The following is a 15,937-nucleotide window of genomic DNA, read 5'->3' as shown; positions in this document are numbered from 1 at the left end:
AGGTGGGGAGCTATTGACCTCGACTGGGGACATTGTTGGGGGGTGGAAGGAATACTTTGAGGATCTCCTCAATCCCACCATCATGTCTTCCATTGAGGAGACTGAGGCTGATGACTCAGAGGTGGACTTGTCCATTACCCAAGCTGAAGTCACTGAGGTGGTTTGCAAGCTCCTCGGTGGCAAGGCACCGGGGGTGGATGAGATCCACCCTGAGTATCTCAAGTCTCTGGATGTTGTGGGGCTGTCTTGGTTGACACGCCTCTGCAACATCGCGTGGCGGTCGGGGACAGTGCCTCTGGAGTGGCAGACTGGGGTGGTGGTCCCTCTTTTTAAGAAATGGGACCGGAGTGTGTGCTCCAATTACAGGGGAATCACACTTCTCAGCCTCCCAGGGAAGGTTTACTCCAGGGTACTGGAGAGGAGAATTCAACCAATAGTCGAACCTCGGATCCAGGAGGAACAATGTGGTTTTCGTCCTGGTTGCGGAACACTGGACCAGCTCTATACCCTTCATAAGGTGCTCGAGGGTTCATGGGAGTTTGCCCAACCAGTCCACATGTGCTTTGTGGATCTGGAGAAGGCATTCGACCGTGTCCCCCATGGTATTCTGTGGAGGGTGCTTCGGGAGTATGGGGTTCGGGGCTTTTTGCTAAGGGCTGTCCGGTCCCTGTACGAATGGAGCAGGAGTCTGGTTCGCATTGCCGGCAGTAAGTCAGACCTGTTCCCAGTGCATGTTGGACTCCGGCAGGGCTGCCCTTTGTCACCAGTTCTGTTCATAATTTTTATGGACAGAATTTCTCGGCGCAGCCAGGGGCCAGAAGGAATCCTGTTTGGGAACCACAGGATTTCATCTCTGCTTTTTGCAGATGATGTTGTCCTGTTGGCTTCTTCAAATCAGGACCTTCAGCATGCACTGGGGTGGTTTGCAGTCGAGTGTGAAGCGGCTGGGATGAGAATCAGCACCTCCAAGTCCGAGGCCATGGTTCTCGACCAGAAAAGGGTGGCTTGCCCTCTCCAGGTTGGTGGAGAAGTCCTGCCTCAAGTGGAGGAGTTTAACTATCTCGGGATCTTGTTCACGAGTGAGGGAAGGATGGAGCGTGAGATCGACAGGCGGATTGGTGCAGCCTCTGCAGTGATGCGGTCGCTTTACCGGTCCGTCGTGGTGAAGAAGGAGCTGAGCCAAAAGGCGAAGCTCTCAATTTACTGGTCGATCTACGTTCCAACTCTCACCTATGGTCATGAGCTTTGGGTAATGACCGAAAGAACAAGATCGCGGATACAAGCGGCCGAAATGAGTTTCCTTCGCAGGGTGGCTGGGCACTCCCTTAGAGAGAGGGTGAGAAGCACAGTCACTCGGGAGGAGCTCGGAGTAGAGCTGCTGCTCCTCCACATCGAGAGGAATCAGCTGAGGTGGCTCGGGCATCTTTTTCGGATGCCTCCTGGATGCCTCCCTGGGGAGGTGTTCCAGGCATGTCCCCCCGGGAGGAGGCCCCGGGGAAGACCCAGGACACGCTGGAGGGACTATGTCTCTCGGCTGGCCTGGGAACCCCTCAGTGTTCTTCCCAAGGAGCTGGCCGAGGTGTCTGGGGAAAGGGAAATTTGGGCTTCCATGCTTAGACTGCTGCCTCCGCGACCTGGTCCCGGATAAAGCGGAAGAAGACGAGACGAGACGAGATAAACAAAGTATGCAAATTAGTATTTGATTAGTATTAATTATGCTAATCAGGTAAAACCGTTAAATCGGTACACTCTCTTCTTGAAAGTTTCACCAAATGGCTTGATTTGTGCAATATAAAGCTGATCTTAACTCTCATTTACACATCACAAACAAGGAGAAATCAATGTTAATTATAAAATATGTATAAATAAGCACTGAATGCCATTCACATCTACCATTTGCTATCAAAATAAAAAAGTAATAAAAGAATATTTCTAGTACCCTCTTTTTGCTCTGTAGACCTTTGTATTTCTAAGTAGGGCCAACTAGTGTTTACATGAAAGAATATAAATAATTATTTCGATTAATATTCGCAGCTTTCAAGGCTATCCTAAAAAACAACTGTGTGAGACACATCCAATAAACAAATCAATTTAATTTAATTGAAATGAGGGCGGCACGGTGGTGTAGCGGTTAGCACTTTTGCCTCACAGCAAGAAGATCCTGGGTTTGAGCCCAGCGGCCAGCAAGGGCCTTTCTGTGTGGAATTTGCATGTTCTCCCCATGTCTGCGTGAGTTTCCTCCGGGTGCTCCGGTTTCCCCCACAGTCTAAAGGCATACAGGTTAGGCTAATTGGTGGCTCTAAATTGACCATAGGTGTGAATGTGAGCATGAATGGTTGTCTTTGTCTATGTGTTAGCCCTGCAATGACCTGGTGACTTGTCCAGGGTGTATCCTGCCTCTCACCCATAGTCAGCTAGGATAGGCTCCAGCTTGCCTGTGACCCTGTAGGACAGGATAAGTCGCTACAGATAATGGATGGATGAATTGAAATGAACATCTGCGTTTCTGACTTCCAGTTTTTTAAATTATCATTCCGACCAATACGCTGTCAATATTTTTCATCAAAACAACTACAGTTATATTCTAACATAGACTGACTTGCAAAAGTATTCATCCCCCTTAGTGTTTGTCCTGTTTTGTTGCATTACAAGCTGGTATTAAAATGGATTTTTAAGGAGTTAGCACTATTTGATTTACACAACATCCCTACCACTTTAAAGGTGCACATTGTTTTTGTATTGTGACATAAACAATAATTAAGATGAAAAAACAAAAATCTGGAGTGTGTATAGGTATTCACCCCCCTCAAATTCAATACTTTGTAGAGCCACCTTTTGCTACAATTACAGCTGCAAGTCTTTTGAGGTATGTCTCTATTAGCTTAGCACATCTAGCCAATGGGACTTTTGCCCATTCCTCAAGGCAAAACTGCTCTAACTCCCTTCAAGTTAGATGGGTTGCACTGGTGTACAGCATTCTTCAAGTTATGCCACAGATTCTCAATTGGATTGCGGTCTGGGCTTTGATTAGGCCATTCCAAGGCATTTAAATGTTTCCCTTTAAACCACTCCAGTGTCACTTTAGCAGTATGTTTAGGGTCATTGTCCTGCTGGACCATGAACCTTCATCCCAGTTTTAAACCTCTGGCTGACTCAAACAGTTTTTCCTCCAAAATTGCCCTGTATTTAGTGCCATCCATCTTTCCTTCAGTCCTGACCAGCTTTCCTGTTCCTGCAGATGAAAAACAGCCCCACAGCATGATGCTGCCACCACCATGCTTCATTGTAGGGATGGTGTTCTCAGGGTGTTGGGTTTGTGCCACATATGGCATTTCTCATGATGGCCAAAAAAGTTCAATTTTTGTCTCATTTGACCAGAGAATCTTCTTCCATGTGTTTGGGGAGTCTGCTACATGCTGCTGGGCAAACTCCAAACGTGTTTTCTTCAGCAATGGCTTTTTTCTGGCTATGCTTCCATAAAGCTCTGCTCTGTGGGGTGTACAGCTTAAAATGGTCCAATGGACAGATACTCCCATCTCTGCTGTGGATCTTTGCAGCTCCTTCAGTGTTCTCTTTGGTGTCTTTGTTGCATCTCTGATTAATGCCCTCCTTGCCCGCTCTGTGAGTTTTGGTGGGCGGCCTTCTCTTGTCAGGTTTGTAGTGGTGCCATGTTCTTTCCATTTTGCTATAAGGGATTTAATGGTGCTCCCTGGGATATTCAAAGTTTGGGATAGTTTTTATAACCCAACCCTGATCTATACTTCTCCACATTTTTGTCTCTAACCTGTTTGGAGTGCTCCTTGGTTTTCATGTTGCTTGCTTAGTAGTGTTGCAGAGTCAGAGTCCTTCCAGAACAGGTTGATTTATACAGACATCATGTGACAGATCATGTGACACTTTGATTGCACACAGGTGGATCTTAATCAACTAATTATGTGACTTATGAAGTGAATTGGTTGGATCAGCTCTTATTTAGGGGTTGCATACGAAAGGGGGTGAATACCTATGCACACTCCAGATTTCTGTTTTTTCATCTTAATTATTGTTTGTGTTACAATAAAAAAACAATGTGCACCTTTAAAGTGGTAGGCATGTTGTGTAAATCAAATGGTGCTAAGCCCCCCAAAATCCATTTTAATTCCAGCTTGTAATGCAACAAAACAGGACAAACACCAAGGGGGATGAATACTTTTGCAAGGCACTGTAGTTATTTATTGACATGAATCGGTTTTATTTGATAAAATAAGTAGATAAATCTATGAAAACTCACTTCAAAGTCTCCTGTGAATCATAACATCAAAATCAGCTGACACAAAATTTTGCTCAATATTTTATCAGAAACAGTGAGAACTAGAGGTCATCCCTATCAGTTATCTGATTGATATTCACAAATAATCCAAAGAGTCTGACCACTTTCCTGTGACTAAAAAAGCACCGGCAGTTTCCTGCTGTCACGCAAGCAGACAGTGCACTCTATTGTACCAACTTCAACCTGCTGTTACTCCCAAAGTATTGAACAGATCTTAATGAGATAATTTTCTTTGGAAAGCAGAGATTATAAGCTTTTAAATGATAATATTCAAGATTGAAAATATTCAAGAGTTAAGCAATGACAGATTTGGAAACTTAGATGAGCGTCTGCATGCACAATTTTCACAGCACAGCCAGAGAGCGTCTGATATGCCTAATATATTCTAATTTTGAATTTAATGCCAGCAACATGTTCCAAAAAAGTTGGGACAGGGCCATGTTGCATCACCTCTACTTTAAACACTGTAAATGTTTAGGAATTGAGGAGACCAATTGCTGTAGTGAAATGTTGTCCCATTCTTGACTGATATAAGATTTCATCTGCTCAACAGTTTGGGGTCTTCTTTGTCGTATTTTTCATTGTATATTGCACACAAATGCACAATGCCACTTTGCTCCTGACTTTGTCTTATCATTTATGTTGTTTATTGTACAGAGATAGCTATATGTTTAGATAACTATATGTTTAGATAGGAGGATAAAGCCTGCGTCACAACTGGCCATACAGGCTTCTACGAACGGTCTACGGGCAAAAAATTGGTAAAATTTCGAACAATTGCACGATGCACGCAGGTGATTCATACGAAATTTCGATGTCGTAGGTAGGACGCAAAGGCCGTAGAGTGAAACTGGTCCGACCAATTCTTTTCTACGACCACTCTGCGTTTCACAGCCCGTGGCGAGCGCGCAATGAACACGTACAAACCCCGCAATTGGGGAGTAGGAATGACGTGGATTACTTGCACGGCTCGAAACAGCCGCCAGCGGAAAAATGTGCGCTAGACTCGTAGGCAGTACGGACGAAAGATGCACGTGGGATTCACTCCACAGTTACGTGTGTCTTGAGTGCAACGTGCGTGGCAGGCGTGTTTGGGATCAGGGTTGAACAGTGGCATGAGCCGCGCGTGTGACCTACATTACTCGTACGTGTCAATCAAGGCACATGTGCTTCCTAATTACGGGCCAAACCCAAAGCATGTGCGTTGTCACGTGTGCCTGAAGCTGGGGTAGTTATAAAAAGGTGGCCGCAAAAAGAATTTATAGCAAATTCTTGGAGTTTCTACAAAGGCGCCGAAACGTTAGATTTTCAAGTTTTAATATTATGGCGGGTAACAGAGGGAAAGGCAAGGCCCAGTGTGGGGCAAAGTCTCAGCGTGGGGCGAAGTGCAAAACTATTGCACCAAGAGATGTATCAGGGAAAGCTTCTCGCTCAATAGAAGAAGAGAGAGAAGATGGAGAGGAGAAGGAAGAACTGTCGGCCATGGAGGATGATGCACAGGACAGCGATGGCAGCACCAGTACAACAGCCAGTAATGCAACGGGGAAAAGACAAACTCAAGGCTCGTACAACTTTCAATCCAGTGTCGAACAGAGGTTCGTGGAATTCTTTGAGGCTCACGACTGCTTTTATAATAAAGCATCAGAGCAGTATTCAAACAGCATGTTCAAGAACAGGCTGCTGAAGGATCTGGCCAAGGACTGCAATACTGATGGTAATTACTATTTTTTATTCATCATTACATTTAATTACTATTATTCAACTAAATTTATTTGGAACAAGGTATACTTCCATTAGCCTTAAAATATATTTTACATCAGAATAAACATACCTGTGAAATTCATATTTGTGAAAAAAATTAGCACATAATCATATATATTTTATGCTACATTGACATACATACTTTTATATTGGTTTAAATTTAATGTTTCTTAATTTCAGCACAAAAGATCCTTGGTTGGTTTAAAAACCAACGGACTGCAGTAGGAAAACTTTTGAAAACGAAGTCTGGTCAGGCAGCGGATACTCTCACAAGTCGCTAGAGGTGGCAGTTATCAAGCTTCAATTTCCTAAAGACATATATCGTGCCAAGATCCTACACCCAGGACACTGCAGAGGTAATAAGGGTTCATAACCTTAATTAATATTATTGCCATATCAGTTGATGATCTGCCAGTCAAAATTATTGCATAACTATTCCCATACCTTTTACAAATTATTACAGCTGCCTGTTGGCGAGAAGGAGGAGGAGGAGGAGGAAGAAGAGGTAGCGGGAGAGGGAGACCCCGAGGAAGCGGAGGCAGGAAGCAGTGCATCCACCCATAAAACAGTGTCGGTTGCCTCCGTTAAAACGTCTGCAAGAGGCTTAAAGAGGTGCTGGACCCCAAAACTCGACGAGGCCCTCATAAAGTTCTTGTCCAAACCCAGAGATTCCGAAACGGTAGCCAAAAAGGTATGTGACCCACAAAATTCGAATGATATTATTCAAAAAAACCATACACTTTTAAGACCCACATGTAACGATCGTTACCTTTTATTTCGTATTTAGAATTAAGAACCGTGGGCGCATTGATGTTAATTATACAGCATGTAGTTGTGTTTGGTTAAAATATCTTATTTTCTGATCCTTCCTTCTTTTTGATTAAAGATCCAGGATCTGGACGACGACGGAGATGAACGCCACGCCTTTGGCAAATGGATGTGCTCCTGCTTCAACAAGGTTCCCGAAGACCGCTGGGACGACTTCCAAGAAGAAGCCTTTTCGCTCATCAACAGATACACTCGTCCATTCCGTCCACCCACTTCCACCTCCACATGCAACATATCATTGGGAAGAACTTCCACCTCAGCTTCTACAACCGTCCCTTCAGAATCTGTCCCGCAGCCAAAACCATCAGAATTGCATCCACACGAGCAGTTAGCTCAGCAATTTTTGTGGTTCCATCCACAGGTTTTGCAACAGCATCAGACGCAGTTGACATTGCAAGAACCCCAGCAGCAGCAGCAGCAGCAGTTGTACTTGCAACAACCCCTGCAGCCACAGCAGTCTTGGTCCTTGGGGCAACCCTTGCACTCACAGCATTTGGCCAAACAGTATGGACCAGAGTTCATGCAACAAGCGTCGAATCCCTCAATGCTGCCAATCAACACAAAGCAGCCTTCATCACACCAACAATTGCAACAATCGACAATATCTCGCTCAGCTTCCACGGGACAGTTCCATCAGCTTCATAACAATCAGCGGGATGCGGACAGTAATGCACCGAGGTCAAACAGTACTCCAATACTTCCGGGGAATGACTTGGTAAATATAATTTCCTTTGGTATGTTATTTGTTATTAAAAAGTACTACACATTATTGTTTGTTAATACATTCAAAACGCATCAATAACACCGGCGATAGGGTCTGTCCGTCAGTCTGTGTGTGTCTGTCTGTCCGTCCGTCCGTCCGTCTATGTCTATGTTAAGAAGTAACTAAGAAAACCCAGAGTTTCTACAAAGGAAGGTACGAAAGTGTTGCACCTAATGTTATAAGTGTATAATGTTTAAATTTCTTTTTCTGTGTAAGGTGCACCAACCACTTGGATCTTTAAGCTTGTGGGCTGGAGACTTCTCGTTGCCAACAGGAAGTGACGTGTCGACGTGTTCACAGAGCCAGAAAGTGCAAGAAAGAAATCAGACAGAGGAAACCAAGCTTTCCACACCCACCCGCCAACCCGCAGATTGTGATTCGAATTAGAGACTTTTTTATAATAAATAATAATATATATAATATATTTGAGACTTTAAAAAATGTTCAAAACAAACCAAGAGTATTTATCTATTATTCTTTCTTTATTATTAATGTACAATTGCATAGCATCAATATTCTACACTATGGATTTTCGTTTATATATAATTATTTATTATGCCTGAGCATCTATGTGTCTGGGAGCATGTCATGTTAATATTAAATATTACATCCATGGCGACTAGCTCAATGTTCGGAAAACAGTTGTTATATGGTGGAATACAGTCTTGTTTTTCCATAATTATTTGATTGGTTATTATTATGTGCTATTGTCAATAAAGTTTAATACTGTTTTACATTTTGTTTATAATATGAATTGTGTTTTTTATTAATCCAATATTTTTTTATTGAATGTTATTCACCACAAATTGTATATTTCCTAATTAACTTTATATTTGTCATTGCTAATTTTGTTATTAAATTTTTATAAATGTTATATCCGTATTCACATATTGACAATTCGGTCCTGCCATGGAAGCCGGCCCACGTCACTATTGTAATAGTCTGAAAGGTAGTTTCGCTGCCTTTTGCCCTCAAAGTTTGGACGCCCTGCACCACCATGTTGAGTGTATGTCAGTTGAACATTCTCTCGCCAAGCACCAGGAACTAGGTTTCCATCTCCGTCCTCTCGATCCACATCGTTGGCTCGGAGTCCAGGGTTACGTGTCCTAAGCCAGTTGTGTAGCGTTAAAGTCCCCTTTACCACTTTATTGACGTTGCATGGCTGCAGCTGCAGGCATGTCAACAGACATCGCCATCGATTAGCTAGGATCCCGAACGCATTTTCAACCACTCGACGTGCCCTGGACAACCTATAGTTGAACACCCTTTGCATGTGTGTGATATCTTTCCCACCATAAGGCTTCATTAACCATGTGCGCAGAGGGAAAGCATCATCTCCTATCAGGAAATAGGGAGTTTCCTGGTCGTCACGTGTTAGGGGATCCGGATCTGGCAATGGAAGTCTTCCTTCTTCGAGGGCTGGTCGTAGACGAGTTCCATTGAAGACACCAGCATCTGATGCAGACCCTGGTGCACCAACACTGCACCAAATAAACTTGTAATCTGCGTCAGCTACTGCCAGAAGGACGATCGAGAAGTATCCCTTGTAGTTGTAATACTCTTCTTTACCCACTCTTCTTTGGCTTCTTCATCTCTATATGTTTGCCGTCGATAGCCCCCAAACAGTGTTGAAAGTTCCATTTGTCTGAAAACTTTGCTGCAACTTGACGCCATTCGTCTTGGTCTTGAGGCAAGGCGAAGTGTTCATCCTTGTACTCTTCAAAAATGGCAGTACATACCTCTGGCACCAAAACCGATATTGTGCTGTGCGCAACTCTGAAGCTAAATTCCAGTGATTGGTAACTGTTGCCAGTGGCTAGGAATCTCAGCGTGATGACAAGTTTCAAACCGGGTTCCAAAGGTCATCTGCTCCTTAAAATTAAGAAACACAGAAAAAACTCGCATGAAAACATTTTTCATCAATATAAACACATTCATAACAATTCAATATTGCTTTTAATCTCTCTCTCAAAACATTTTAATTGCTACTTACTTTGGACCTTTAGTGATGCGGGGTGCCACACGGTGTAGTAGCTCAGCGAACAGGTTCCGATCCATGCGTATAAATGACATGTAATCCCCATCAGATTCTCGGTCAAGTTCCTGAAACAGTGTGTCATATTGGCCGAAAAGTGCCCGCCTCTGAAGCCATGGCCTGACCCAATAACGTCTGCGTCTATGATCTCGCTCTTCCTCCACACGATTGTGAGCCACAAGGGCCACTATGGCATCACGCTCTTCTTCTTCTTCCTCCTGCATAAGAAGATGTAGAAGACGAAGCCGCATTCTTCTTGGCATTGTCATCCTGCCTCACGTGGCTCAGATTGATGTATACGATGTGTTTGATCACGGATAATATTTTTCACTTAAATGCAGAGGATGAAATAGACCACGAGGCGTACTTTCCCTGCACGGTGCAGGTACGTTCATTTTGCTTCAACCATACTTTGGACGTGAGTGTGATGAAAGTGGCTCTTACGTTTTCAAAAGACGCATGTTGCAATTGCATTGAACGTACGTGTACCTCATTGAATATGCACGAAGCGCGTACAAGTCGTAGTTCAATCGTACGTCGCACTTCCCTCAAATCAGCTTGCTAACGCCTTGCGTGACGCACGTTATTCGCGAGATAAACTTGTTCCTTTCTTGCAAAGCCCTTGGAAATACGCTACTACTTCCACTTCCTCTGCGAACTGTCTACGTCCTTTCGAGTTTGAAAAAAACGCAGAAGTTGTGCGTCCTAAAAATCGTACGACCAGTTGTGATGCAGGCTTAAGTGGCTACAGATAATGGATGGATGGATGGATGGATGGATGGATGGATGGATGGATGGATAGCTAAATGTCTGCTCAGATAGCTGTAGACAGTTATTTATATACCTTATTTTGTAACCTTCTATTTTCTCTATAAATGAGGAGCCTGAGGTAAATGGTATTTCAGTGCACTGTACACTTGAATATCCATGGATATACTGACAATAAAGCTATCTTGAACCTTGAAATGTTTTCAGTGGGTAACAGGTCTGGACTGCAGTCAGGCTAGTTTAGCACCTGGACTCTTTTACTATAGAGCCATGTAGTTGTTATATGTGAAGAATGTGATTTAGCATTGTCTTGCTGAAATACGCAAGGCCTTTCCTGAAAAAGATGTTGCCTGGATGGCAGCATGTTGCTCCAAAACCTGTATATATCATTCAGCATTAATGCTGCCTTCCCAGATGTGCAAGCTACCCATGTCCTGTGCACTAATGCCCCATACCATCACAGATGCTGACTTTTGAACTGTGCGCTGATAACAAGCCAGATGGTCCCTCTCCTCTTTAGTCTGGAGGACATGGTGTCCATGATTTCCAGAAATAATTTCACATTTCAATTCATCAGACCACAGGACAGTTTTCCACTTCACTTCCGTCCATTGTAAATGATCTTGGGCCCAGAGAAGGTGGCGGTGTTTATGGATATTGTTGGTATATGGTTTTAGCTTGCATTTGTAGATGCACTGAACTGTGTTCACAGACGATGGTTTTTGGAAGTGTTTCTGTGCCCATAAAAAATAAACAAAATTCCACCACAGAAGCATGTCCATTTTTAATACAGTGTTGCCTGATGGCCCAAAGATCATGGCCATCCAATATTGGTTTTCAGCCTTGTCCCTTATACAGATTTCTTTGGATTCTCTGAACCTTTTAATGATATTATGTACTGTAAATGATGTGATCCTCAAATTCTTTGCAATTTTACATTGAGGAATGTTATTCTTAAATTGTTGCACTATTTGCCCACACAGTCTTTCACAGAGTGGTGAACCCCTCCTCATCTTTACTTCTGAGAGACTCAGCCTCTCTGGGATACTGTTTTTATACCCTATTATGTTATGGCACTAAATTCAAAATGAACATATATTTTACAATAAAATAAAATATAAATTTTCAGTTTTAATATTTGTATTATTTTCAATGAATTATAGGGTTTCCATGATTTGCTAGTCATAGCATTCTGGGTTTTTTTTTTTTTGTTTGTTTTTTATTTTTTGTTTTTTGGGGGGGGTCCCATACTTTACACAGTATCCCAACTTTTTTTTTTTTGGTAAATGGAGTTGTAAAATGTCCCTATTACTAAATGTGCTGAATACACTGATCGTTTACTTTTTTTAAAATTCTCAATATGAAACCATATCAAAACTCTATATACCTATCACCTATTACCTGAGACTGATCCAATACTAAATTTTTTTATTAAATTTTGTGCAATAACATGTCCTTAAGGCAAGATACAAAGATCTGTGTCATTTTGAGCTGATACAATTCAGTGTTTGAAGTTATGACTCAAAATGCATTTTGAGAAATACATGACTCCAAGAACTGCATCTTTCACTCTCCCCCATACACCTACATCGACACACTCTGGTTGCATAATCACCTACATTCTCATTCATGCACACACGAACTCAGGTTAATCCACCAATGAAAGATCAAACACACACACACACACAATGCTCATTTCAAACCAGTATGAAATATTTACCTTTTTGGCTGGCACATGCGCTCCCTTTCTCAAACACACACATACATGCATGCACACACACACATGCATGCACACACACGTGCACACACGTGCACACACACACGTTACAAGTAAGAGAGAAGTCTTCTGCTCTCCTAGGATCACATCTCTGTCCCTGTGTTTCGGTCTCTTTCCCTCTCCTCCCATCCTATCACACTTCCCCTCTCGCTTCATGTCTTGCTCTCCCTCTCCTGTTTCCACCATCTTTTCACAACTCTGTCACTAGTTCTCTGTTTTATACCACTCTATCTCGCTTGCTCTGTGTTGCACACTTTCTCACAACTCTGTGCTCTTTACTGTGTTGTTTGATTCCCTGCTTATGCATCTAACCCCCCCCCCCCACACACACACACACACACCAGACTGTTTCCTGTTTTAATACACACACACACACACACTGACTCTCTCTCTCTTTCTCTCTCTCTCACACCCTCTGCAGCAAGAGCATTCCCCAGAGTCAGACAGCAGGAGACTATTATGCTCACAGACGGAATTTCTCCTCCAATTTCTCTCTCCAATTTCTGCCTGCTTCCATTCCTTCCTCCCTCTCAATGCTTCCTCCCTCCCACTCAATGCTCTATCCATCTTTTCTTTTCCATTCCCTGTCTATCCCTCTTTCCCTGCCTCTCTTTTCTCCTCCTAGCTTGCCCTTCTTGAGTGTATGTAATTGGTATCTATGGGGTGCTCCCCTAAGATGACATTTAAACTGCATCACTAATAACAGGGACAGCACACAACAGAGCCAAGATTGGTGAGCCAGCACAGAGCATTTCAGTGCAAACTCATCTGCTGGACAAAAACGCAGTCCTCAAACTAGAAAGCTTTTTCCTCTTTTTTTTTTGCATTTTTTTCTCCTACCGAATACTGCAAACCATGCCAGAAAAAAAATTGATCTACGTGTTGCAGCAGAAGCCCAGGAGCCTAATGGATGCCCAAGCAATCAAACACGATAAACATGCGAATCATTCAGCGCCAAATAATATTGCGACAGCAGACCAGAGCAATCGCACTCAACCAGGTTCCAGCCAAAGTGGAACATTCAAATGAGCTGCAAGCCCTACAGCAGTGAAGAAGATGAATGAGGGAGGGGGACTGAAGTGAGAGTGTATGTAAAAGAGAGAGTGACAGAGAAAATCAGTGAGATTAAGACAGCAAGAGAGAAGTGGGGTAAATGAGAAAAAGTGAATAAAGAGAAGTTTTAATTAAAGATTGTGTTCCTTGGAGAGTGTTCAGCTCTAACTAATTTTCAAAAATACATGAGAGAGCATGTTTCATAGACTCAAATGTGGCATGATGAAATGACATCGATCATAATCAGGTACAGTAGTGACAGGCTAGGCCTACATCAAAAGAGTCTGGAAGAGGGAAGTAGGATTGACACCAACCACACTGTGAATGGAGATGGAGAGTACATAGAGATAGAAAAGATGACTACAGAGCATGCTGGAGAAGAGGATGTGAAAGACGTAGTGATATCTAGGACAAATATTTTAATCTGTTCAAAATGGATGCCCCTGTGTTTGATGTACTCAGAAACTCAAAATGTTATCAGAAGGGCTTGATTCTGCCCTGACTGTCAGACAAATACAAACACATTACAGGTGGCTTTAAACCATCCTCATTTAAATATCATGATCCTAAATATTCTCTCGGTTTAGCCTGAAAAGTAGCACCATAGGAAGTCAGAAAAATGCAGTATGGAAAGAAATCACAACTGTGGTCAATAGCATTGCCGTAGACAATCAAACTCCAGCTCATCTCATCTCATTATCTGTAGCTGCTTTATCCTGTTCTACAGGGTCGCAGGCAAGCTGGAGCCTATCCCAGCTGACTACGGGCGAAAGGCAGGGTACACCCTGGACAAGTCGCCAGGTCATCACAGGGCTGACACATAGACACAGACAACCATTCACACCTACGGTCAATTTAGAGTCACCAGTTAACCTAACCTGCATGTTTTTGGACTGTGGGGGAAACCGGAGCACCCGGAGGAAACCCACGCGGACAACATGCAAACTCCGCACAGAAAGGCCCTCGCCGGCCACGGGGCTCAAACCCTGACCTTCTTGCTGTGAGGCGACAGCGCTAACCACTACACCACCATGCCGCCCCAAACTCCAGCTGATGTTTGAATATATAATTTAGATATTTGTGATATGTATAGTCTATATACTGCACATAATAATGTAATAGCTTATGTCACAAATCTTCAAATGCAGATGAAAAAATGGTCAAATCTCAAATACCCCACCAAGAATTATACGGTTGTGGAGTTTCTTTATTTCCTTATTTTAAGGATGATCAAAACCTCAAAATAAACTCCTTTATACTGACAGATAATATGCATACAAGGTATGTTTGAGTGTTCACTTGTTCATATTTGTGCCTGTACACTGTGTACAGATTTTATTTTAAAAGAAAAACAACATCCCTGGGCACTGCCATTTTACTCTCTCTGAAGTTCAAATATCATGCTTTGAGTACAAATCGTGATGTCACCTACACACTACATGACTTACCAAGGCTAGTGGAGCTCATGGATACATCACTTCTAAATTGTTGTAAATAACCCTAAAGATGCCCGAGTATCAAGCGTTTGGGTGTAAAAATGAGCCCAATCATTGAAGCAGTGAACAGACACACATACACACAAGTAAACAGTGAGCACACTCGCCAAGGCTTTGGCTACTCGGCCACACTCAGGATTTTTTTTTTCTTTTTTTCAAAAAATAAAAATTTTCCTCGTATTTTTTGTGACATGCTTTTGTTTGTTTTTATTCACTAAGAAAAGCCATCTTTTTAGATGGCAAGAATCATGCTGCTATGGCAACAGGATTGTTTACTAGTAGCTGTGTCAGTACTGTGTATGCGTTATCTAGCTGCGTGAGATTTAAACTTCATAAAATTGAAGTCTGTTGATTCGTGTATTTTGTTGCCAGTAAAAATCACATGGTTACAGAAAATTTCTGATTAGATTTTTAGAATTAGATGCCTTTATTTTTCACACATATATTACAGCACAGTGAAGTTCTTTCTCTGAATTCAACCAATTTGAAGCTGTGAAAGCACATTCACATGCGTACACACACATACAGAGAGAGAGAGAGAGAGAGAGAGAGAGAGAGAGAGAGAGAGAGAGCAGTAGTGCCAAGAGATTTTTTTTTTAAGAATTAGAAGCCCTTATTTGATGGTTCTGTACTATGAAAGTAAACCCGTACTAGTGTGCCGGTAATGTCACAGGTGGATATCTAGTTTCAGTGCAAATGGTTGCATCCAGGTAAGCCTATTTTTAGTAATATCATAACTTTTAAAATGGATAAATTATTGTTATAAAATTGTATTTTTAATTTAAACATGTGGAGGGCACATCAGGGCACTTGCCATGATTGGCAAACAGCATTTATTTTTGGGTTTTGTTTGATTTTAATGATGTTTCAGATCAATCAGAGCCAGGCACCAGTAATGTTCAGCCTTCAGCTAGACAAACTGGCCTGGAATCACACAGAGCCAGGCAACTGTGGCAATGAGAGAGAGCGCACATGTCTTCTACCCCTTGCGTTGCCACATCATAACCCTGGATGCCTTGGGAGATGAAAGCAACTTAATAGCCATTCATCACTCCAAAAAAAAAAATCTCTGTGCTCCTGAAAAACCCTCTCATGTCTTACAGTCATGTAGAGGTCTTCTCACAGAGCCAGCTGTGCCATTGCCAGG

The 15,937-nt window shown here is 42.6% G+C and overlaps 2 protein-coding genes across 2 annotated transcripts in view; one reads left to right on the top strand and one right to left on the bottom strand.

Moving 5' to 3' along the window:
- cadm3 (cell adhesion molecule 3) overlaps window positions 1-15,937 on the bottom strand; it is a 436,972-nt gene that overhangs the window by 226,350 nt on the left and 194,685 nt on the right. The gene's annotated exons all lie outside the window — the stretch shown is intronic.
- Window positions 5,633-8,048, top strand: LOC132871958 (uncharacterized). Its single transcript, XM_060906614.1, has 6 exons — window positions 5,633-6,023; window positions 6,251-6,291; window positions 6,352-6,426; window positions 6,534-6,761; window positions 6,957-7,613; window positions 7,878-8,048. The coding sequence occupies exons 1-6, from the start codon at window positions 5,633-5,635 to the stop codon at window positions 8,046-8,048; spliced, it is 1,563 nt and encodes a 520-aa protein (XP_060762597.1).

Source organism: Neoarius graeffei, chromosome 23 (assembly GCF_027579695.1).
Source record: "Neoarius graeffei isolate fNeoGra1 chromosome 23, fNeoGra1.pri, whole genome shotgun sequence".
Classification (NCBI taxonomy): domain Eukaryota; kingdom Metazoa; phylum Chordata; class Actinopteri; order Siluriformes; family Ariidae; genus Neoarius; species Neoarius graeffei.
The sequence above is the reverse complement of the archived record's forward strand: the minus strand, read 5'-3'. Positions and strand labels throughout refer to the sequence as shown.

Bases quoted from the DNA above. Each gene is read 5' to 3' on its own strand.
- LOC132871958 (XM_060906614.1), top strand. From the start codon at position 5,633: ATGGCGGGTAACAGAGGGAAAGGCAAGGCCCAGTGTGGGGCAAAGTCT. The intron at 6,292-6,351 runs GTAGGAAAACTT...ACAAGTCGCTAG, and splicing joins TTAAAAACCAACGGACTGCA to AGGTGGCAGTTATCAAGCTT. The intron at 6,762-6,956 runs GTATGTGACCCA...TTTTGATTAAAG, and splicing joins CCGAAACGGTAGCCAAAAAG to ATCCAGGATCTGGACGACGA.